The 26,561-nt window shown below is 34.1% G+C and overlaps 1 protein-coding gene across 6 annotated transcripts in view; it reads right to left on the bottom strand.

Moving 5' to 3' along the window:
- The window catches only part of DGKB (diacylglycerol kinase beta), a 538,418-nt gene that overhangs the window by 420,399 nt on the left and 91,458 nt on the right, over positions 1-26,561 (bottom strand). For all 6 annotated transcript variants that reach the window (XM_054564443.1, XM_054564440.1, XM_054564442.1 and 3 more), the window contains 4 exons: positions 24,177-24,317; positions 14,397-14,446; positions 10,374-10,448; positions 6,968-7,087 (listed from right to left, as the gene is read on the bottom strand). In XM_054564443.1, the coding sequence (XP_054420418.1) occupies positions 6,968-7,087; positions 10,374-10,448; positions 14,397-14,446; positions 24,177-24,317 (386 nt within the window). The remainder of the gene's footprint in view (positions 1-6,967; positions 7,088-10,373; positions 10,449-14,396; positions 14,447-24,176; positions 24,318-26,561) is intronic.

Here is a 26,561-nt window from a genome sequence, read left to right as displayed (position 1 = left end):
AGTGTGTCATATTTCTTAGGATACATTCACCCTATAATTTTTTGAGCACCTACTACATTCTAGGGGGCACATTATAATACTAATTCTCTAGTAGTGGAACAATAAAACTTGTCCAGATGATCTTATTCCTCTTGATTAAAAATATCAATAGTGTTTCCTAACCACTTTTTTTTATTCTCAGCCAAGAAATAAACCTCCAGATTTGTTGAACCAGATTAGATCCATAACTAATTCTTACATTAGACCCAGAAATGTCAAATTTCCATCATAATATGAAATGATAGTGGAAATGCTTCCTGGGAGCTAATTCTCCATAAGTCACTTAAATTTCTGCACATTTTGTAAGCAGAAGTCTTTCTTTCCAGCTGTCTTTTCTAATATTTTTAAATAGCAAATAGCTTTAGACAATAGATCTATGTATCCCTCCACAGTAGAGGGCAGATAAAAATAAAATAAAAAATCTTTCCCAACTCAGCAAAGGTTAAGCAGGTTTGTTTATTTCCCATTATAAAAAACCTGGTTTCCCTAAGCCAGAGGTTCCAGCTCTGATGGTCTGCACAGGAATTTCTCAGGCCACACTCTATCACCCTTCTGAGACTTTGGGGACCACAGACCTGGCTCAGATATGAAGCTCCTGCTTGCTTTGCCTTGAGCTAAAACATTCTTGGTCTCTGACCCAGAAGTCTCATGTCCTCTATCATCCGGAGTGAAACTGGCAAGCTAACTGGTTAACCGGTGAGTGGGTTAAATTTCATACCCTTCACAGTCCTTGACAATGCTCAGATGCCTGACAAAAGTGTAGCAAGTTCTCAACAAAAGCAGCCTCACAGAAGGTATCATAGAGAGGACTTCAGAAGACACGTGTTTTAATTTTCTCCCAAACTTATGGAATAGGTTTTATAGTCATTTCTGGATCGCACTCTGGTTTGCTTCGGTCATACAAATGTTAATATGTTTATCATATGAATAGAATGCTTTATATAACTGTTTATCTTTGATATATTTTCCAAAATGTCTATTTTTTAAATTTTTATTCCTTTAAGTAAGAACATCCTGACGTGAAAATTTTAAGTAATGATGTTGTTCATTTTTGTAAAACATACTGATAAAGTAAATGGTTAAATGCTTAAAAAATATTTTAAAGTGAAAAGGGGAATGGAAAAACCCAATGTTCCTATGTATTACTGTTCTTATAATCCTTGTCATTTTATTTTTAAATGATTGTCCATTACATGTGAATAAGCCTCATCCTGTTAAAGAGCACATATGGACCAAGTTAGCTGGCATTTCCTTATCAAAAATAAACAAGTGTGAACGTGGGTGTTCTGTCAATCAGAACACTTAGCCACGTTACGGGCTGCAAGTGATGTACAAATCCATTACCCAGATATAAAAGGCTTTACCAAAAAAACAAATTAAATAGCTTTATAGCTCTTAGCCGGATATATTGCCAAAATATGCAAAAGATGAAATATGTATGTGACTTCAAGAGAAGAAATTGAAACCAAGAGCCAACTACTTCTCAGCAGTGCAAATTATACTCCAACTCTCTGTATTTTCATGTCTTGTCTTGTTTGTCTAATTTAGATTGTAAACTTGGTGGGGGAGAAGGAGAATCTGTCCCCTGTTATATTCTATCAGCCGGCTGAGCATGTTCCTATTAGTACTTCTGTTGCAAATAAATATTTATTGTCATAGAAAGGAATTCATTTTTATAAGAAAGAAATGCAGAGGAAATGTGGACGGCTTGATTCCTGGCCTCCATTGAAAATGGAGATAAGCCTTTTCACCTCTCTTCTTATTTTCCTCTCCAATAAAATGAAAGTACCCACTCTCCTCTCCTAGGGCAGGGTGTGAGCTTTCATTATACAATACCCGTGAAGTCAATTTAGCTTCTCAGAAGACTAGTGTTATATAAACAGCAAATATTATTAACATCATTGGGTTGAGTTGTATAACATTCCGCTCTTTTACCCAAAAGAGTTTAGAAGGATGTTTGTGGGTTTCCCATATTACATAAAAAATTCTTCTCATGACTTTTTCATAGAAATGTAATCCTGATATTTAGAAAACATCGTATTTTATAATGAAGCAGTTTAGTTATGTGTTTATGATAGAGGAATGCTTAATGACTCCTAGGCAATTTCACACAGAGAAGCACCAGGTTCTTCCTCTCCTTCTAATCCCCTAGAAGTCAAAAGGAGCTTTCAAAGGGAAAAATGCCCTTTGGAACTTTTGAAATATATTTCATTACCAGTAGTGATTTCTGAAGTAACAGTTTGTTTTTCTTTTTTTCACTCCAGAGGGAATACATACATTCAAGATCACATATTGTGTTCAACTGAACTAGGACTATTATAAATAATATCATGTCTTCAACAGACCTCAAGGAGAAATTTCACTGATACAACACTCAAAATGTCCCTATACCCTCACCAAGCCATATCTCCATTTCTATTGACTTCAGTAATAATATATAGAAAAGCTAATGTTGCAAAATAATCCCAACTCATTAAGTAATAATCACCCTTAAATTACCTTACTTTCCTAGAAATATGAAAGACAATTCTCTTTTAGACTAAATGATAAGCTGTATCATGCCTGGGCAAAGGGGACACAGAAAGAAGTTCTAAAATTCTGACTAGAACAGCAATCAACTGCTTATCTCCAGATCATACTTTCTGAAGTCAGGCTCAGGCATCATTTTTGAGGTTCAAAGGGAAACTCAACAGTCATCCTCGTTGAATGTTCTAATATGGGATCTCAAGAACTGTTGAGTTTACCCAGCTTCGTAACTCCTCTCTGGACTGAGCAATGGATAAACAGAAGAACAAAAACTCAACCAAATTAAATTTTCCAAAGAAGAGTGTAGAACATTAGTTTTTTCAAATATAGCTCAGTCTATTAAGATATGTCATCTTCTGCTCTCCATCACATTCAAATGTTACCAGGGATCACATTTCATCAGCATTCAGAAGGCAAAAACAAACAATAACTTTTACTCCAATGAGTCAGGCTTAAAAATGTGTCCTTCAACATTTCAATCAATGGCAAAGTTTGAACTGCCTATAGGTTAAAGACCAGGATACTGGGAGCACATATAGTGAAATCAAAATATATATCCATTCTAAAATCATGCAGGTCAGATGTAGCCACAAAAATTCAAAACTAAGAAGTTAAGGTAGCATCATTTTAATCAAGGTTTCTACTTCAATATGTATTGCTGTTTATATAATAATATGAATTCAGGAATTTTCCTTGAAAAATCTAGAAAAGATCTAAGACTACAGATGTCAGACAATTAAGCATTATTATTTATTTTGTTTTTCTAGGAAAAAGAATGTCTGTACTGAAAGAATATTAGAAGGAAAGGGATATTCTTGATTAACATTTTGTATGTCCAGAAAGGATGACTGGCAGGCAAAAAAAAAAAAATGAGCCAGTTAATTAATAACAGAGACAGGGTGAAGACCAATTTGCTGAAGTTCACTGTTACTATGCTATCTCTTCATTAGTCCTCATGTCTTGCTGGGGTTTTCTAATTGAGCTAAAAGTTATTAGAGTTCTTTCTCCTGAATGACAAAAAATAAATTAAAAATCTTTGTGATTGTAATATGACAGATTAGTCATAGACTAAATCAGGGAGTCAGAGCACTGTGGCCCATGGGTAGAAACTGGGCCATCAGCCCGTTTCTGTAAGAAAAGTTTGACTGGAACACAGCCCGCTCTTTCATTCACTTGGCGTCTGTGAATGCTTTCGCTCTTAACAGTAGAGGTGAACAGTGGCTGCAAAGACCTATGTCCTGCAAAGCCTGAATTATTTACTGTCTTTTTACAAAGTTTGCTTACTGGAGCACAGTTTGTACTAGATAAAGTTATCTCTTAAAAATGCATTCAAAATTGAAGCATTTTTAAAAATATGTTTTCAATGAGATGAATACCAAAGAAAGAAAAACTCTCAGGCATAAATAATTATTGCAATCAAAATCTCATATCCATGCAAATTCACTATCTTACATCAGGTGTAAGTGTCTGTACCACTTTATAATGGCTATCTTAAAGTCTGATAGACTTCACGTAAGAAAAAGAAAATGACTCTTTCTATTATTTGATATGGATGTTCTGATAAACTACATTTCTGATTTTGGTACTAAAACAGATACTATTTAAAAGAGAGTAGCTTTTAAAATTCTTTTAATGGAGAAAAATAAACTACAATAAAATCACAGCTGCACTGCCCGACATTAGCAGCGAGGATTACTCTCCTAGGACAATGTTCTTATCTGTGTAATTTGTCTGGAACGCCGCAGTCGCCCTCATATACACTGTGGGATTTAACACGCGCTGTCAATTAGAATCTACTCCCCGAGCTCATAATTGACAATAGACAAGAATATATAGGACAACATAACAAGACTGGCCCCACAATAAATGGCTGAATTCAACCTAAAGCTTCTAGGATTTCAATTTGATAAGCAACAGCGTATTTGGGGGGAGAGAAGGGAAGGGTGGCCTCGGGGAAATAACACTATGAATCAAATTCTCTACAGGTAATAACATAACACATTAACTGCCTACAGAAAAGGAAATAAATCTCAATTACAAAAAAAAAAAAGAGGGGGGCCCTCAGCACTCAATTGTCAATGTCTCATTCCTGCTTTCTGCTTTCTGCAAACACCCTGCCTGTTAAAAAGCTGTTTCTAATAGATACTATGTTCTGTGATCATAATTACATGGCTTATGCATTTTGTTAAATGGCAATTTAAATATTATTGACTACTTTTTTTAGAGTAAAGGAAAAAGATATTTCTGTTAGGCTTGTTAGCTACCAGGAAAAATCTAATCTTGGTTGTTGACTTCCAAATTTTAAACAATGCAGCCCTGCCATCTAGTGTCCATCCTTGGGAACACATGTTTGGAGCACATCTGGTTACTTACCTTTAAAACCCTGAATTGATTTCTCCTATTAAGCACCTAAAACATTATTTTTTTTACTAAAAACACAAACCATAAATTTCATAACATGATTATATAAGTTGTTATGAATCATGAGCCTGATGTGTACTAATGGCAAAGAGCTGTTATTCAGATGACGTGAAGTTACTGCTACACTAGGAATTGATGAGGCATTGTATATTTGTTTAAAATGTTTTCAGTTAAAGCCATATAGACAGTGAACTATACTTAGCCATGCTATTTTCATGACTTCATAAATGTCTATATTTATTAATCAAGTTTTAAAAAGTAGTTTTCAAAGAAAAACATCATTTCAAAATCTTTCTATATTTAAATATAGATGACTTAGTCTCCATTTACATGCTTTCCTATCTAATCCCCCAACTATCAGATGGTTTACTTACTCATTCCTGCATCTTATCTCATTCTCTCATACTATAATTTCCATAAATTCCTAAAATAAACAACATTTTAGCTTTAAAAATATAAAATTCCTTCTAGGGAGCCATTATTAATAGAACTTCTTGACTAGTCATTTAACAACTATTTTTCATATGAGTAAACACTAAACTTTAAAATGTTAACATTCAGTTTTCTTTTTGTTTTCTCCCAAGTCTGATTTCATATAATTCTGTCAAAAAGTATATCAAACAGGTAAACAAATATTTATAATACAGAGATATATAATAAATTATTAGAAAAAGATACTAGTTTATGTATAGTAAGATGAAATCACATACAAGATTTCAGTATTAATTTTAGAAAGGCAGAATAATATCTATTAAAAATAAGATTTATACTTATTATTATCGTTTTAATAAATTATCTACTTTAAGGGTAATTACCTACATAGCATCCATTAGTAGTTTTTCTTTTCCTCCTTGAGCGTGTCTAAATCCCATGGACCTCATGAACGGTAAGGTTAGATTGAATGTGAAAGAATTTGAATAGCCTCGTGAAAAAGAGACAAAAACTGCAGTCCTAAAGCCCATTTATATATTCCCAAGCCTATTACCAAACACACTTGTAGGTACTCCCACATGTTTTACAAACACAGACTGTAAGAGTTCTTTAGGTTGTCTTAAAATTTTGTTATCTTGAATAATTTCAAGTATTATCTTGAATCTGCAAAACCGTCATTGCTGGTGGTAGGAAGCATGAAATGTGTTAGGGTCAGCAGCGAAGCGGTAGACACTATGTCCTTCTATCTCAGTCTCTAAATATTACATGTCTCATGGCACTCTTAGTAATGTTCTTGAATCTAAGTATATACTTTACAATAAGCATTTTATTGTTAATTTGTTTGCCTATTAATGCTAAAAACGAAAATCTAGTATTGGCTTGGATTTTTAAATTAACTATTGCTAAAACTCATATCAAGGCAAAACTCATATCAAGGCCGGGAAACAAGATTTGCTTTCAAAGTCACCAATAATACCACATTCTGATTTTTGGATTGATCTATTTTATTCCCCTAAACCAGCATTCCATTACCACTGGAGGCACTGATAATTAGACAACTTTTCACAGGCATGGAACAAAAGCCTGACTGATCTGCTCATATGTAAGAAACAATTGTGTGTTTGCGTGTGTGTGTTTGCGTGTGTGTGTTTGCTCTTAATCACATTAACATATCATCCGCTTCTTCAAGTATTGCTTATCAATTAAATAGATTATCTTTATAGGCAGGGGACTTATGGTATGGGATGAAAAACCACAGAATGCAACAATATTGTGGTTTCTTGCATTAGATAAAATGAGAGAGTCATTAATGTTTTTAAACTAGATTACACTTCCAAAAGAGAGAAAAAGAAAAAGAAAAAGAATGTACTATGACAAGTATCACTACACAAGGAGTTACTGTTAATTGCACTGTGCGTGCTTATTAAAAGGTCCAGGCAGTCACTGCACACTTACTGGTAGACAATGGCCAGGTTAACTTAAGATCAAAGCATGTAAAGGAGAACCCCACTGACCTACGACCAGGCACCCGCCCTGTGTCAATGCTTACATTTTCCAAGCCGAGGAGCACAAGAAGTGGGATCGTTGTCATTCCTCCTTGGATCCATTCCTCCAGAGAAACTGTCCCGTCATGATCATAGTCGATTTCTTCCATCATTTCATGAAGGATCTGAAGCAGTGGAGTAGAGGGAAACCTTATTTTGAGTCAATAACATACCTTTCATAGAATACAATGAAGCTCTGCATTGGATTGGTTTTTAACTGTGACAAGCAGCTACTTGGAGAGTTGAGGTAAGTATCTAGGTAAACTTGTACAATATTAATCTTATTACTAAGTATATAGTGGCTTTGTTATGATTTCCAGAGCCTGACTGCTTTCGCTGATCAGCTTTTAAAAATAATACCTTAACTCTTTAATAATGTTGTCACTGAATGGTACAGCTAAAACAAGGTGTCTTTAATTTAGGAGGAAAAATGGTCATTAATTGCTTTCTCTAGAATATTTTTTAAATTCAAATATATGCCAGATAATGTCTGAAGAAATTAACTTCATGGCAAAGAGCTGAAATACTTCTTTGCAAAGTGGTAAAAGGCAGAGAAATTAAGTTGGTTTTAATTGCCTACGAGAATTTAATAGAGCCAGGAAGTTAAACAAGCCATTTTTGATAAGTTTCTTTTCATGAAGATGACTTGCACAGAGTATCCCAAAATGTCCTCCATAGTCTGTGTTGGTTAACACCCTTGGTTATATGGCAGTGAGGATAATACTCAATTCAAAGTTTTGTTGTGAGGGTTAAATATGTTAATGGAAGTATCTTCGAAGAGCATCTAGCATATACAAGTATAGTAAGTGTGATACAGGTCTTGTTAGTGTTATATTAACAGAAACTATATGCGAGTTCCAAATATATTACCATTGGCTCTAGGAAGGCAAAGTACTTCCTACCTAATTGCACCACAATGGCAAATATAGTAGAGTTCCAATGAAAAAAGTAACTCAGCATCTTTAATGTGGACATTTTCATCAATTCAGAAAAAGAAATGCAGAGAGCATTGGAATAAAAGTTTGATAGAAGTATTGTTTGAGTAAAATTCCTTAACTTGATTTATGGGTGTCTTCCCTCAGAAAATATGTGAAAATCTGAGTATTTTCCTTCAGAACAAAGTAATAGGTATTGGAAAGAAAGATATTTTTTGGAACAAAGTGAACTGAACTAATTATTTCCTTACTGTCAAAATAAAACACAGGGGAAATTATTTAGAATTTGGCAAATGGCACAGGATCAAAGCTCTGGTGAGCCAGTATAAAATGAATAAATGAGAAGAAAGCTAAAATACAAAGCATTTGATTCAGATGGCTGATCCTTTCATTTTTGTACCTAATAAATCTAATGTTATAGCTTGGATGAGTTGTTTTCATTTTTTTTAATTCATTCCAAGTACCTCTCCATCTTCCCTACTCCCTTGCCATCAACCTCAAATTTTCAATTCTCTTCACTGACATACACACACTTATCAGGGGTCTGACAATGTGAACAAATGCACACACTTGTTTAAAAAGAAGAGAGCTATTGAATTGTCAGACAAGATGGGGCTATTCCTGTGACAGCAAACGTAACGCATAAGGTAAGCTGTTTATCTTGACTTTCTACTGCTTATACCACTCACAGAAATGTCAGACTTACGTGGGTGTGCCACAAAAGGCAAATAATGCTATATAGTTTATTATTTGTGTTTTCTAATAGGTATTCATGACAATGAGCCTACCCACCAATTCTTTCCTTCCTTACTGTATCCAGATCCCCCTTTTCTCAAATCCATCCCCCCCAAACAATCTCCTTTTGGGAAGCGGTGAAGCTCAGTTCTGCGTTGAAACCTCATACAAAAAGAGCTCTCTCTCCCTCCATGACTCCAGTGAGGACAAGAGGCTTCATTGATAAATGAAGAATGTTCACAGATATTGAGGCAAGTAGGATGGAGAAAGTTGTGCTAGATTAACATCAGCAAAAAGGACAACAGAATGTATAAGAAGTCTCTTGATGTCAGTGCAAATAGTTTTACAATGAATTAAGCAGCATTCCTAGAATTAAATGTGTTACCATAAACTTTATTATTCCATATAAAAATCTACAATATTGTTATGATATCTGAACTGAATTAGATATAGCACCTGCATTTCCACATCAAAAAAAAAAAATAATAATAATGAGTTAAAACTTGAAAAGCTATGTCCCAGTAAGAATGGTGTCCTTCTTAGTACATGACATTGTACAGGACTTTGTCGTAGGTCACTGGCCAGAGTTTGTAAAGTGAGGGAAATGATATCAGAGCTCTTATTTCACATAATCATGCCACCACCATGCTGTTACCTGCATATAGGAATAGTGTTTGAGGAACAAGTTGTTGGACTCAAATAAAATATAAACCATTTAAAAGAAATTGATTTGTATTTGCTTGACTCATTTGCTAAACCTAGTTGGTTTCAAAAAGAAAAAAATAAATAACACTAATTAACTCTCCCCAAAATATTACTTGTAGCCAAAGTCAGTTTCTAATCAAATATGTTATAACTCATAAAAACCTATTAACATAAAAAGCATTTATGGCCCTGGTTGGTATAGCTCATTGCACTGAGTGCCAGCCTGTGAACTAAGGATTGTCAGTTCAATTCCCAGTCTGGGAGAATGCCTGGGTTACAGGTCTGGTCCCCAGGAGGGGACACACGAGAAGCAACCACACACTGATGTTTCTCTCCCTTTCTTTCTCCCTCCCTTCCCCTCTCTCTAAAAATAAATAAATTAAAATCTTTTAAAACATAAATAAAATAAGAAGTTTTTATGTTTAATAAGCATTGTTAGATACTATTTCTTTCAATCATTTCATTAACTAGCTTAAGAGCTTTGGATAGATAACTTCAACATTTTTGATATCTCAATTTTCTCATTGTGCAATGAATAAAATGGTAGTATCTACCTCAAAGAGCTGCAAGCATTAAATAACACATATACAAATGATAGCTCAATACACTGTGCACAGTAAATGATCATCATCTCCTTACTCCCCTTCATCTTCATCTGGAATGACTACCTTACCAATTTTCATATAAGGACAATCATAGAGATCAACAGCATGTATCAATTCCAACTGTTTCATAGTATGGCATGGCAGTGGTAGTGTGGATTAGCAGCTCCTGTTTATCTCCACATATTTAAGATAACGATTCAATTTAATTTTCACAAGAAAGAAAAGCAACACATACTGCTAAGAATTTCACAAAACTACAAATACTCTTCCTTGTTCAATATCCATTTTGACTACTGATTAGAAATATCTTAAGAGTTATCCACAAAAAAAAAAAAAATCAAATGACAGTAATCTATTGGGGCTCCAAGAAAGACAAAAGAGAAAGGCACTTTCTAGAATTCAGCCAACAGTTAAATCATTCAGCTACCTACTGGATTAAGTTCGGTGACATCCCATTCAAGGTACTCGGCAACATGCATCATCTGACTGATGATGTTTTCTAGTTCCTGGAGCAGAAAGAGCGAAAGGAAGATAACGAGAGACAATCAATACAAAGACTTAGTAAATCCTTTAACTTTGGTTTACAGCTATTGTTTGCTCAACAAGTTGCTCCAAAATTTAAAAGTTATAGGAGTAATATCTTTTTAAAAGGTCTGAAGTGTAAATTCATCCTGTACTGGTCTGGAAATCTTCACCAGGAGAGGGCACCACTATACAAAGGAAGAGTTTCTTCCAGCAGAAAATTGTTAACTAAGAAACTCAAAAGGAGAGTCAGATGAAAGTGGGAGCGGGCATGATTTCACAAGATGGGATTTTTAAGCCACTGAATATCCTGACCTTTTCGCTTGAAATCAGGTGGGGAAGGAAGTGTCCGAGGGCAACTAAGAAGCTTATTTTTATTCTACAAAAAAAAAAATGTATACTGACTGTTCTAGCCATTTATTAGGAAAATTTGCTCTGCTAGAGATGTCTTCAGGGTCCAGGTTGGAAGGCTAAGTACATGTAGAGTTTATTTTATGAGAGCATAGAATTTTAGTTTGAATCTTCACATTATTCTACTCAAATGTCAACTCTTTGAGGAATACATATGGTTTTCCTAAAAAAAAAATAAAGCATTTTTCATACCTATTTATTTAATGTTTTAATATTCCCATCTCCATAAAACACTAAAGATATACTGTAAATGCTGTAAATGCATTAATTATGTCAAATGTAGTCAATGATATAATTAAAAGTCGTGTTATAAAGTGTGATAATTTAAAATGTAAGTATAAAAGAATAAGTCTTGAATATATGAGGTCTGTCTAGAGGATATCCAGCCATGTAATGTGAAAAATAGACACATTTATTGAAGAAGACACAAGAAATACTGTACATAGGATAATAACGCCTCAGTCCCCTTCAAAGTAGGCATGTTGGGACCTTACACAGTTCTCCCAATTGCCATCAGCCATTCAGATGTATTTTCCTGTATCTCATCAACAGTCTGAAATCTCTTCCCCTTCAAAGGTAATTTCAGTTTTGTGAAAAGCCAGAAGTTTCAGGGAACCAAATCTGGGCTGTAGAGGGGCTAAGTCACCTGGGTGATTTGATGTTCTGGCAAAAATATTCTGCAGGAGACGTGATGAGTGGGAGTTTTATAGTGAGGGAGCAGCCTATCACCAGTTGCCCATAGCTGCAGCCTTCTGAATCATGGGGATAGTTCCCGAGGAATGCTCAAGCTTAACGGAAAATCTGATGCAGATTTGTTGCTCTGTTCGCTCAGTCATTTTAAATGGGATGGCAATACAGTACTCACAGCCATCACATTCAAACTGACTGAGTGTCACTCAACAGCATCTACCGCCCCCACTGACAAGTGCAATGAAGTCATTATGGTTCACACATGTGCATTCCAGTCCACTCTCCGTGACTGCATTGTTATATCAATGTCATGCAAACTGTCGCTGCTATATTAACAATGGTTGGACTTTTCCTGGACAGACTTTGTGTATTAATAAAAAATTATTCAACTAAAACCTCTGATCTAATATGTGCAGTTAAAATTCATAGAATCAAGATGAAAATATGGTAGAGAGGTTTTGAATTGCGAGGCTCACAGATCCGTCTGCTAAAAGCTGCACTCCCTCTCTGCAGAAAAGATGTTCTCATGAAAATGTTATTTATGTAACAAAGGATGCCCCAGAAATAATACAAATATATGTTCATTTATTATAGATAGGAAAATTTTTAAACACAAATCCCTTGGAATGATAAGCTAGAAGTGTGTGTGTTTTACTAATCTTTCACACACAATATTTTTGCTTCTATAAGCCTAAATAGTTTGGAATGGTTAATTCCCTGAGTATGTTTTTTAAAATGGAAACTATTTTTGGCAAACTATTATATAGGTTTGTTATATTAGCTAAGTCATTTAATCTTAGACTCAGTTTTTTAATCAGTAAAAATATTACTTTTACTATTCTAATATTACCTAGTTTGCAGAGTTGCAGCAAAGATTAAACATGCTGTCATACAATATAAAAAGCATTTATCTTGTCTGTCATGTTGCAAATGATTAATAAACATTAATTAGTATTATTAGACATAGTGGTCATTTTTCAAAATATCAATTTTCCTCTATTTTGCTTTCAATATGTGAAGTGCTACACCTTTAAATTTCTAAGACAAATGACATCGGAAGTTACAATTTTATCCTAATATTGAAGGAAATGTGCTGGGACAGTAAATTTTGTGGAGAAAACTGTAAAGGCTAGTTTAATCATAAACAAATGTATTTATGTCCAACTCATTGTTTAATATTGTAAATATAGTCACAAATATTGCTAGTAATACATTTTTAAAAAGGCAGAGATCATAAAAAGCAATTGATTAAATTTTCAAATCAGCTGTCAACCAATGGCTCAAAGCCTAGTAAAGAAACATCCTTATATTTTAATTAAAAAGAAACTTAAATACAACAAATCTGTGGTAAAAATATAATTTGCATCAGTGTAGTCAGAAGTGCTACAATAAGCATATTGAAATATCTAGAAAAAAATCTAAACTCCTTGTTGTGAAATGCCACCAGAAAATGAGCAAATGGATCATGTAGCTTAAGATTCCTAAATTAAAAAATGAACACTATTAGGCACATGAAAGTAATAGCATGTGAAAATATAGAGAGACTTATACATAGGAAACCCCGCAGTTATAACATCAGTTCAGACTGGTGCTCATTTCCTAGAGTGGAACTGTATTTCTATTGCTCTCCGGAGAAACTAACCTGCCATTACCCTACTCAGTGTAACAGAAATATGTCTCCAACCTCACTGCTTTGCTTGTGCAAGTCTGCTTGAGGTCTGGCATTGGGAGGGACACCAGATGATGAGAGATACTTATTATCAGAAATAATGTTTATTTTAGTCAGTATTAAATATATCAATATTTGGGTGTTTTTTTTTAGGTGCCTGTGCACTTCAAAAGTTCCATAATCTGATACATATTCTTTTATTCATATTTTTAGTTGAATTTTTGGGGATGGCGCTGGTTAATAAAATTATGCAGATTTCAGGTGCACAATTCTATAATACATCATTGTGTACACTGTATTGTGTGTTCACCACTCCAAGTCAAGTCTCTACCCATCGCCATTTATCCCCCCCCACCTCCTCCCATACCTATCCTCTATTCTTAACGTTTCCTTTATGGAACAGGAAATAATGTAATATGTAAAATATATTATTAGCAAATATATGATATTGGATGGATCCTGAGACAGATATACTTATGAGGCACTGACTGCAAAATAACTAAGAGTGTAACTTCTCTTCTGAAAACTATAATGATTTGCATATGTTAAAAATAAAATAAATACTTTATTATTCCTTTCAGTTAAATCATATGTATATGGTGTTTTTCCTCTATTGTTTTTTATAAATAAATCTATAGCATATGCAAGTTACATTTAAAATTGCATGAAACATTTTAAGAAGAGAAGTTTGTCTAAGCAATTTTTCAAATATATTTACCTATTTCAATGGCATAAATAATTAAGAATACTTTTTAAAAGTAGGAAAATAATAAAATAATTAAATTGACTTTATAATTCCTTTCAGTTCTGCTTGTATTCTCAATATTTTCCATAGTGTCAAATCTCACGACTATTTTTTCTTTCTAGATCAATGCTTCTCAACTTTCTCATGTTTTATTCAAGAAAGGTTGGAGTCTTTTTTATCTTCCAAGTGCATAAATAGTCATTTTTTTGTGGTAAAATTATTCAATAGAACAATTGTAATCTTAACAGTTTCCTCAGAATACTCCTTTTCAAAAAGTTAGATGATAAAAATGTTATATGAGTGCATGAAAATTATATTAAGTGTGTCATCTATGGTAATAGCTATAAATTTATTCATTGCATTTTTCAGAGCAAACTACTTTAAAATTTTCACCGAATATTTGAGGAAAAAAATTACCGAGCTGTCCAGGAAGCCATTCCCATCTGTGTCATAGAGGCGAAACATAACTAGAAATAAAAGAGATGTTGGGAAAAAAGATTATAGGCAAGTAAGAGAAATGTTATTTTAAGGCATATTCTTCAAAAATATATTTTATAATTAAAACAAATACTATATCTGCCCCTTACTCAAAGCAGTTGATTTGCGAGATCATTTCTCAAGCTAAATTGAAAATGAATTAATCAATTAATAAAATACTGGTGATCAGATATAAAGTCAGTCAATTTTTGTTATGTACCTAGAAAACTATTGTTCAAATTCCTTATTACAAGATCATTAGAAGGAAACTCAAAAATAACAGAAGAAAAAGTATTTAGACAGTCAGAGTCTGGATATTAAATGGCAGAGTAAATAATTATCAACTGATTCATAGGACTGCAAATCAATTATAATTTGGAATTTACCACCCACTATTAGGTGAGCTCACATGAGCTCTACTAAAACACTTTTTACTCTCTGTAAATTAAAGGGAGAATAATCACTTTGTCCAAAGACACCCATTTGCTTTGAAAGTCCAATGAAACAGTACACACAAGTGCCTATCAAAAGCTGTAGGTCACTACACAAATATAAGCCATTATTTTGATTGTTCCCCCAGTAATATGAGAAAGGAAGGATTAGTGTCAAATAAGGGGATTTTTCTGATGGAGGATGACAAGGCATAAAAATGTATTATTATAAGGTGTATTTATTTAAATCTGAGGTATAGTTTTATAGGGTAGTCACTCTTTGAACTAATCCAGTAAGGACAAGAAGAATGTTGGCTTTGTGGCGGTGAACTTGGGAAAGCAGGATGACAGGGTCCACGGCGGGCCTGAGGACTCCCTGTATAATTCACACAGCGCTGGGAGCCTACGGAAGTGGCTGCAGGTGCCACGAGACACACAAAGAAGAATGACACAGCTGTGAAAACAAGACAAGTGGAAGTGAGGGTTTGTGTTGGGTTTGTATGATTTCCTGGAGAATCTTGATGTCTGAGGTATATAATATTAATAGACCTCAATTTGATAATTTGGTCATAATTTTACAATGACCTCGATCACATATTTGCAACTAATTTTTATTTCTGTATTTAAAATCATTACTATTATCTTGCCAATTTTAAGATATGATTACTTACAAGATGCAAAACTAGTCTGCATATCATTAAAAGGAAAACATGCTCCCAATCTATCATAGTCCAAGGTGAAATGCAAATAGTCTTTAAAGATGTTAAAATTCAAGGGGAAAGTGTGTACCAACTGAATAAAGGGAAATAATAGGATGGTTAAAGGGCATAAATGTCTTTATTTGAAAACCAGGATAATTGTTCTCTCATATACTCAATAAGTGAGAATAAAATTCAGAAAGAAAAAAGCCTATCACCATGTGGACACTAACCATTTCAAGGTTTTCTAGTACAGCAAAAATGGTAAAAATATCTTCGTAAATGGCAAGATTTCTGACACCACTCAGAGAATGGGTTAATTACGAGGCACAAGGCAAGGACTTAGAAAAGCTAACTACATTTAGAATGAAAGACACTCATAACCCCAGTAATCCCTATTGGCATAAATGACTGCTAAACCACTTTATACAGCTCAGATACATGGAAGCCCTGTGCGTGTTGGCACACCTTGCTGGAAACGTGAACTCAAAGACATAACACGAATGGGGGGAGCTTGTGGGTAACCATCATTTATTTTGGCAGCATTCAACACTCCTTTCTATGGCCTGAAAACCACATTCGAAATACAAAGCACAATCGCAGCTGAACCACAGGTACATTTTCTTTACTAACTTGAAATGAAGGTTGACTTTACACATGACCTAGGCTCTACCAATGAGAAGCAAAAGCACAGATGGTCAGATGTTAGCGACCCAGGAAAAAAGGAGCTGCTCAGAACCCACTCTGGTGTTGGGGGTCAGCAGCAGCAGTGACTGAAGAGAGAGCATTCAGGGTCCTCGGTGGGTCGGCAGTGCTTTTATTGAAAAGGGCACTGGCTGAGCTCAGGGAGGCAGCCGTGGATTTTTCCCCCAGTCCAGTTCATGCTTAATTTGATCATTCTTCCTGGAGAAGTAGCCTCCAAATCTAGTTTTCTGCCTCTCAGAATGAGTGTTCCTCAATATCATTTTTAAAATATTGATCTGCTTTATTAAACAAACTTAATTAAAAACTAATCGGTTTCTCTGTCTCCCTCCATAATACTATCAACTAAACATCGGTTTTAAAAATAAACATATTATTGAAGTAGTACTTATAGAATACATAATATTTAATCAATTATCAAAGTAAATGTACCAACGTATCTAATTATTCAAGTCAAGGAGTAGAATATTACTAACAGCAGAAATCTTCTCAGGCTCCCCCATCGCTATTTCTCCTTCCCTTTACAAAGCTAACCACTATCTAGGATTTTATATACATTCTTTTGATGTTAGCATCATTTACTGAATATTATGTTTCTGATCGTCATCTGTGTTGTTATGTGTAGCATTAACTCATTCACTTTCTTTCCTACCTATTAATCCTATGTATAAAAGCATCACAGTTTATTCATTCTATTTAGGCTGTTAGATATTTCCAATTTGATATATCTAGTAATTCTGGTGCTATTCCAAAAAATTCTGATATAAACCTTCTTGTAAAAGGCATTTGTGCTTAGATGAACATTTGCTATTTGGTTACAAACCAGTAAAAGGAATGCCTGGATCATATGAATTGCAAATGTTTACCTTTAGTAACACTGCCAAACATTTCCTAAGTGACTTGACCGAACTAGATTCTAAACAGCAGTCTATAAGAGTTTGAGTCTCTCTATGCCCTATGCCACTGACGTTTTAATTTCCATTTCCCTGATTACTAGTGATATTCAGTGAATTTTCATCCATTTATTTTCCAGAAAGACTTGGACTTTCCCGGGATATTCCAGACCCCTCAAGCTTCAGTTGGAGTCTGTCTGGATGCAATTTACATAAGGCCTTCTGTCAGAATCGCCCAATTAAGCTTTTTCTAGACACAAAATGGGGTAATACATTACAGTAGAAGAAGGAACAACATGGATATCCAATTATGCAACTACTACCACTGCAAAGATAATCTTTACTCGCTCTACTGTGCCAACATTGTCATAATTAATGTGCCCGTGTAAGTTTGGGTCAGTTTCTAGATTCCCCATTTCTAACTTTGTTCAACTACAGCTTTGTTTTAGGAATTCACTTGCTGATTTTAGTATTTATATCAAAATAAAAATGACCAAGAATGCCCAAAATTGCCATAAAAGGGGAGAACAAATTTGGAAGATTCGCATTACCTGACTTTAAGTGTTGCTAATAACCAAATGTAATCAGGACAGTGAAGTTCTGGCTAAGGTAAAAACAAATAAAATAATGGGAGAAAATAAAGTCAAGATATGGAGCGACACACATATGGTAAACAGGATACCAAAATACTTCAATGAGATAAGAAAAGTCTTTTCAAAAGATGACAAATGAACAACTAGATGAACATAAAACAAAAGAACCTTGACTCTTACTTCATATTAAACATAAGCATTATGTCAAAATGATTTTGAACTTTAAACTTTAGCTTTTGAAAAAATAAACTAATTTTAACATTAATGCTAAAAAGATTCTAGAAGAAAATATAGGAAAATACCTTCACAACCCTAACCACCCAGTATGAACCAGCAATAACAAAAAAATTAATAATAGGTAAATGAAACTTTATCAAAATTAAAACTTCTGTTCACCAAAAAAAGAAAAGAAAAGAATAAGCCAGCCACAAACTTGAAGCACATATATCTGACAAAGAACTCCTTTCTGGTTTATATGAAGAAATCTGAAAGTTCAGTATTAAAATGACCACGAACCTAGTCAAGGAAGAAGCAAAATTTGAGCAGATACTTCAAAAAAGGAAGTTATATGGATGCCCAATCATAACAAAGTGTTCAAAATCATCAATCATAAAGAAAATGAAAAATCAAACCACAATTAGAGAGACCACCATATAGGTACTAAAACAAATTAGATAGGAGACATGGACAGTTGTTAATCTTCCCCAAAGGCCAGTCCACCCAAAAATGCTCAGTTGTTCAGCCTCTCAGTTTTCATTGTAAGAATTTACAATTAAAAAACATGGGCAAAAGCCAGTCGCTTCTCTTCCAGAAATTTGACCCACAAATGTTACTTGTCCTAATAACTCCCTGAAACTTTTCAGAATAATAAAAACAAAAATTCTTGTGTCCAAATTTTCTAGTTGTTTCCAGTAAGAAACCTGGTCTAAAAACACTTAGTTCACCGTTGTCTGAACGAAAAGCCCTACTATGTTTTACATAATTAATTTCTAAATACATAAATAGGGATTAATGACTGCCTATGAATCCTATCTAATTCGTGTAGGAAAAAAGGTGGAGAACTTTAAGTTTTATTCGGTAATAATAGCAATAATAAAAATGTATACATAGAGAGAATACTAAGTATCATAAACTCTAAAGCTCACCAAGAGTAAGTCAGGGATAAATGTTTTCTTCCCCTCTGAATAAGAGAAAAATTCTAGGATTTTAATTTTCAAAGTCTACTTTCCTAAACTAAAATAGTACTGGGGTCATGCAAAATATGAACTATTGAATACACACATTTTTCTTGGCTTTCTATTGAAGTGCCACTAGAGATTGGCATTGAGAGGCATAAATCCACAAGTACAAAGAAAATGTGAAAGGAGAAAAGAATAACCAAATTTTAGATGCTGGAAAACACATGAAAATTGGCTTAGCCTGAGAAAGAGGGACTTAAGCTGGTGGTGCAGAAGAGGCGAAGATTTGCACAGATAACCAAATTTTAGATGCTGGAAAACACATGAAAATTGGCTTAGCCTGAGAAAGAGGGACTTAAGCTGGTGGTGCAGAAGAGGCGAAGATTTGCGAAGATCTCCTATCTAATTTGCACAGAAAGGGTAGTGAGTTGAAAATCTGCTAAATAACCTTCATGAAAAGAAGTTAGATCCTCAAATACTATGTACCACACTTTACACCTGATTAAAGAATAGATAAAGAGCACAAGTTTCAAAACAAAAATTTATGGTGGAATATATGGCAATTACTTAGCTGTGTAAAAATAGAGAAATTAATTACATAAGGAAAAAGGCAATTATTAACATTATGGAAAATAAAAATTGGTTTGGTAAGCACATAGAATCTTTCCCATTTAAAACAGTATCTCAATAATATGGATAAACTTAATACCTATCATCAATTATTATAAAAAGACTTTCTTCTTAGCATTTAAAAGTAAAGTTAGGACTAGGGTCAAGTGAATCATTGAACAAATAGATCTTATTTTTTAAATCAACATAATGGAGATATAAATTTTAGGTGCAAAAGTAATTTAAGCCCAATATTAAAATTATTCTGTCAACATGATAGCTTCCAAAGGTGGGTACATGTTACAAAGTTGCAAGCTACTTTAACCCACTTTTTTCCTATTTTTATGCCCCTGTAATTACACTTTATATAGAAACAATTATGTGCCCACACATGGATTTGGTTGAAAGATCAGAGCAAAGGCATATTATGCAATATAAGGGTAATTCTTTATCTTTAGACTTTTTTCTCTTCCAAAAGATTGCAGGTTTCTATCTTTTTTCCTTGAATATTATTTTAATATACTCTGGTTTTTATGCTTTATATTATGTCATTGATATGAAAAGATTAATTTGGAATTTGTTATTAAACATTAGATAGTATATATTTTAAAAAAGCATTTTTGCTGGAATTTCTTAAATTCGCATTTTTTTACCATTTTGTATATTTCAATAACTATTTAAGCTTTAAGGACAGAGGTGAAATAATTTGCTGGTTGGAGTTGGTGATATCTGAAGCAATGGAGTAATATTTTATTTTTTCACAAGAGAATAAGAACAATGAAACGAAGCTTTACAAAATAAAAATAGCACATACAGTAGATCAGAAATCATGGGTTTTAGTCATAACTAGATAAACTGTGGTATAATTAATACCCAGACTCTCTGGGCTTTTTTAATTGACACCGTGGGGAAGTTGCCTTCTCATAGCGCTAACTAACATACAGGTTAGTCTTCATTATCTCATGACAATTATCTATTTTCTAGTTATTTTCCTATTGGTTTCCCTTTAGTGATATATGTTTAGTAAATGCAAGCTAATTGAAATGTTATTAAAATTAAGTCATTGATAATTTATAAACACTAATCTAAATATAAATATCATATATTTTTAAGTCTCAATATAAATAAATATAGTATGATTTCATGCCTTAAATATTTATATCACTTTTGTCTTTTCGTGCACCGATTAACGTTGATACAACTCCATTAAACTATCATATTTTGAGCATCTCTGTGTTGAAACACACGCACGCACTCCCAAACACGCAAGCCCATGCACACACAAGTGGCAGTTGCCATGGTGGGAAGTTACGCGCAGCATAAGGGTACCAGTAAAGAGAGCGGGATCAGTCCAGCCAGGAGACGGAAAGAAAATTCACGATGTGAGCCTGGCCCGGGTCTGATATTTACCAGGAATGAGCACCCGCAACAAATGCACCTTATAAATAAAGGTATGAAGTTGAAAAGGTTGAGGGTTTGTCTGATGACTGAAAAACAAATCCATTTGTGTTTGTGTGGGCAAGTCAAAGCCAAATGTAATACTGGCAAGGTAGGTTGGGGTCAAATTATGGAGGCAAACCAGTTTATGGATGCCACATTAAGGGTTTAATTTTGTATATTACTCAGTAGGGGGCTATCAAAAGAACAGTTATCCCAAGTCAGAAGAGAAATAAGAAAGAATAGATCTGACTGTTAACAAATTCTATGTAACATGAGAGGGAGTCATAAGATTTCAAACTTTAGACATAAGATGATTAAACAGGCAGGTGTCTGAAAGAAAACAAAGCATTCAAATTAACTTTTAACTAAAAGAAGTTGATGAACAGAGGAACACTAAGGACCAATTGAGGTTAAGCCACAGAATTATATTTAGATAGTTTTATAAACCTCTGCAAGCTCAGTATATGAGCAAATATACTGCATGCCTGAAACTAAGTATGAAAGAATGGTTGGCACCATGGACTATCGGTCACTCTCTATTTGAAGGCATGAGAGGCCAAAACACCACGAGTAAATTCAGGAGAAAGTGAAATGGCAAAGAGATAAGAGTTCTAAGCTTTTATTTCATTTCATAAACAATTACCAGTACATAGACTAAAAAATGTGAAGCAATTTATGTGAGCAAATATTACTTAATTTAATTCTCATGGCAAATATATGAGAGCCATAATTTTGATTGCAATTTTACAGTTGGGGAAACTGAGGTATAAAGAGGTGTGTTTTAGTTTTGTTCTGTTTATTTTAATTTGCCCAGGTCACTCAGATAGTAAGTATCAAAGCTAGGATGTACCTGCTTAAGGAAATCAAGATCCAAATTGAGCCTTGACCTGCGAACGTTAATTATTTTAGATGCTTCATCATATCTATTTCTGTGTTAATTATAATTCTTTTTCTTCTGTTCTTTCCTCTAGTTATACTGTGTTTAATAAGTCATAACTATTTTGGAAATAAATATGTATTAAATTAATAACCATTAAACTTCTTTAAAGTCTTACTAAATTTTTTTAAAAATCTGTAACTTTAAAAGAATATATGAATGTTAGAAATTTATAAATTTGCAATTCTAACAAGACTAAAATGTATAGAACTGCACGTTGCAAAGTAAGTGGGTGAGGGGAATGTATTCTGACTTAATTAACATAGGAAAGGGCCAGGCCTAGGCCTTTAAAATCAAATACAAGCTCTTGGAAATTAAGGTTTAGGTTAGGGTCTTCCAAAGTAGAGGAGGGTAGGGGAGAGACCTAGAGCACAGCTGGACACAGGTATACCTTAATGTACTTCCAGGGTTGAAATTCATTTACGTTGAAGACTCAAGTGAAAATCACAGTAATTGTGCCAGGCCATAATAAGTCTGCCTACAAGAAGAATCTGAAGAAATGTTAAGAAAAGAAAAAAAAAAAAACAACTAAATCTTGTGAAAGTGTAAAAAAGAGCTGGAAAATACAAAGACAGAACAGAGGGAAGGGGGATGGTAACACTTGAGAAAGGTAAACGGAAGGTCAGGTTTGACTTGATGCATCAAGTGTTTTTGAATGATTTGTGGGTCAGCACTCTGTCTGTAATTGTGGACAAAGACTGTTGTTGATTCATAGACTCAAATTGAGAACTTAAAAGCATACCTCTTAGGAATTTCAGTTTTAAAAAACTATTTCTAGCTGACCTAAAATAATTAAACTGCAACACAAAGACCATGTTGGGGAGGCATGATGGTGCCTTTATTCAGTCTGAGAACTGGGGGAAAAAATGCCTTTGTATTTTTAAAATCATCACTAACATGGTCCTGATAACACCTGAGCAAACTTTTTCTCTGGCTGTAACTTCAATAGAAATTCACTGAACATTAATATTTATTTCGGAAGGAGAGAGATTTCTGTAAGTTCTTAGGAATACAAATAAATCTTGAAATGCAAATATTCAACATTTAGGAATAATAAGTATTTATTTAAAGAGTAATGTTAATATAGTTTATTCATAAGCAGATGTGACTCAAATTATCAAATTACAGTAAACTCTTTATTAAAGAAAAATTTCATCAACATTTTACTATTAAGTTTAATTAAACATACTTCCTAATCATAATTCTGAGACATCACAATGTATATTGGCTTTAGAGATGTCAAATTTAGGATTCATTATCTTCACTATCATTTCAGTAGCAAAATTTTTTAATTCAATTTTAATAATATCCAATATAATCAAGTTAATCAGATTACTGAACAAACTACCAGCTATATAGTTAGCAAGGACTTTGGAGACAGAATAGATTGCTAAACGAATGATCACCTCAGCTTAGAGTGAATATTTATAAAACATTTTTCTTGCATTGTAATGAGGACCGTTTGCCACCAGAGAGAGCTCAATCACTATATTTTATAAGAGAGAGCAATTTTTCCTTTCAAATAGAAATTCTCTATATGAAATACCTGCTACACTGAAGAAATAAACAGTAGCTATTGTTTAATTATTGATAATATCCAGAGTCAACTTCTGTAAATAAAACTCATGTGTGGCATTTGAGCAATCATTTGTTCCTATCAAAGTGGGAGGAAAAAGGACCCATGGGCACGGACAACAGCGTGGTGATTGCTTGGGGGCGAAGGGCAAAAGGGGACTAAATGGTAATGGAAACAAATTCAATAAAAATTAAATTAAAAAAGAAGAAAGCATTAGAGCTGACACTTTTAAGAAAGATTTCCAAGGGATAAAGCCTTATACTACATGTATAAATGTATATAACATGAACCCTTTTGCTGACGCATAGAAAGGCCTTCTCATATCCTAGAAATAAATATTTGCTTTCCTTTTTCAAAACAACTCTAAGGATACTTTCCAATATCATCTTATTACCAAACTGAGCAACATTTTTAAAGTCATTTGTTAGACAAACATGTTCAAAAAATACTTGGCAATAAATTAAATGTGATAAATAACCTGAAATCAATTATTATTATTATATTTTGATTTTTCAATTGCACTAATTTGTATTATTCACCATGGTCACTTTATTTAACAAAAATTTAGATAATCATTCTAGATGCAATTTTAAGTTAATCAATACTCAGTCCCTTTCCCTAGCCCCCAACTGTGATGAGTAAACTAAACAAAGAAACACATACACTCCAGTTTGTCCTCAGGACGCCCCCTTTCCAGGAGAGACAGGTAACAGACAATGTCCTTCAGATGGATTACTTCTGGGGAGCACGTATTTGCAGGAGAGGTGCGAGGTGGGGTGATGGCACCTTTGTTCATTCTCAGACCTGAAACAAAAATATTTGTCTTTATATTCTGTAAAACATTCACAGTGGTTTTAAAAAAGCAACAAATAGGGAGCTCAAGCACAGACCACACAGAGAGCTATAGATTTCCATGCATAGGATAACCAACCTCTCGGAGCTCTGGTAGAGCAGAAGCAGACATATCATATGACTGTTGTAAACAATGGAACTTCCTGGGATTTGAGGCCCTGGGGTCCGCTCTGGCTGCCTAATGCAGAGGTTCAGGGTCAGGGCCCTATGGCGCAGGCTGAGTGGGTGGACAGGTTTGAATGGACCAGGGGCCACTTTCCTATTCCACCTTCCTCTGCTTTAGACAGTCAGAGCTATAGATCAGCTGGAAAGAGACATAAAATTGGCTGTTTATTAACAAAAGAAAACTGAAGAAGAAATTTGGATCTGTCACTATATGATTTATTCAGGACTCATTCATTCATAAAAAGTTATGCCAAATATTTGCGAGCACATGAACAAGACATCCTTTTTGCCATCAAGGAATCTGCCCATAAGTAAGAAAGAAAGGACAGACACAAAAATTTGGATACACGTGGTAGGCATTCCATTAGAGAGCTAATAACATATGACTGAGGTTTGATTTTTATATGGTCCATATTTAATTTCTGAAACCCATGCACAGTGCTTATTCCAAAACAAGGGGAAAGAACTTTAATGCCTCTTCACAACAGCTGACAATTGCTGATTATCTGGCAAGTGATAATCAAACTGAAACTCTTTACAGTAAATGGTTACTTCCATCGTATACAGAAGCCTCTGAAACCAGATCACATGTACTGGATAAAACCTGAAGGCAAACCCCAATTATCTTTTGAGGTCTATCTGGCAACATCACAGGGGTTTTGGTGAGATTGCTAATGGGCTGAATGCCTGCTGTGTTCCTAGTCAGCCAGGAGGTATTTAATAGAGGGAATAATCGCAACGAAATGCAGTTCTACAAGCTGGCCATTCCTTGGTGCAGGTCTATCTGATCATACCCCTTGCTCTGTTCTATTTCCTCTGATGTAGGAAGCCATCCAATAACCATTATCTCCTTCAGCCATCTCAAGATAGCCAGTATGTCACTTAATGCATTACTAGAAGTTATTCATTAGTTTTATCATTTACAATGCTATTGCTAATAAAAGGTACCATTTATTGAGGGGGTAATACGTAGCGGGACATGCTGAGGGCTTTACTATGTGTCATCGCACTTAACTTTGTGTGACGTAGACTGTATTACTCCCATTTTACAGATGAGAAACAGGCTTACAGTGACTAATTTCCCAGAGATTCCTAGCTACCAAATCCATCCTCTTTTTTTCTACAGTAATGGATTACAAGCCATTGTTGATTCAATGCGGACAGTAAGAAGAAAAAAATTTTACACTTTAATCCAGGATAATCCTTTTTTATACAAACACACACACATCAATTAGTAGGTTTTGTAACTGACCCAATATTTTCCTTTATATATTATCCTATTCTCTTTTCTTCTATTCTATTTCATTCTTAAAATTCTATCGAAGACCCTCTAAATTGAATTCATTATCCATTAATGTGCCCCTACCCACAGTTTGAAAAAATGCTGCTTTATATCTTTTCTTCATTTTCTTTTCCATAGTCTTACTTATTTCAAAAACATCTCTATGCTCCACTTCTACTTCTTTATATAGTTATTGAAATATATATGTATATTTAATGAAATGATTTTTCTTCTTATCAGAAGTTTTACAGTATATCTAACACAAACTAATATAGTTATTTTATAAGCCAAAAAGGCAAAGAATTGAAGACCATTCTGAACTTTAAAAAAATTACCTTACTGTTTCTAATTGACAAACTAAAGCTTTGCCAGCTGCAGGAATAAGCGGTTTCAACTTATGATAAAAGACAATTTGGTGATGACTGTAGACACAACCCTAACTTGCAGCCCTGGAGAACAGAGCCCTTGAATTATGGTTGGATAAACCATGACCTAACTCCTGCCCGATGAGCTAATCCTCTCTTCCTAGTTTCCCCCTTATGGTACTGAAATGATTTAGTCAGCTTGTTTTAAATCTTTTATACAAAAACTCAGAATAAATCTAGAAAGAATGAAAAGAACATGCACATTCATTTGACAGAATGCAAAATGTATTATATGTTTCACTTATTTAGAACACTTTATAATCATTTATTTGTACTTATAAAACTAAGGTACATGGCATTCTGTTAAAAGCCATGCACCTTATA

This window comes from Pteronotus mesoamericanus, unplaced genomic scaffold (genome assembly GCF_021234165.1).
Source record: "Pteronotus mesoamericanus isolate MK-2021 breed Mesoamerican mustached bat unplaced genomic scaffold, CSHL_Meso_final scaffold_85, whole genome shotgun sequence".
NCBI lineage: Eukaryota > Metazoa > Chordata > Mammalia > Chiroptera > Mormoopidae > Pteronotus > Pteronotus mesoamericanus.
Note: the sequence above shows the minus strand (reverse complement) of the source record. Positions and strands in the feature narration are given on the sequence as shown.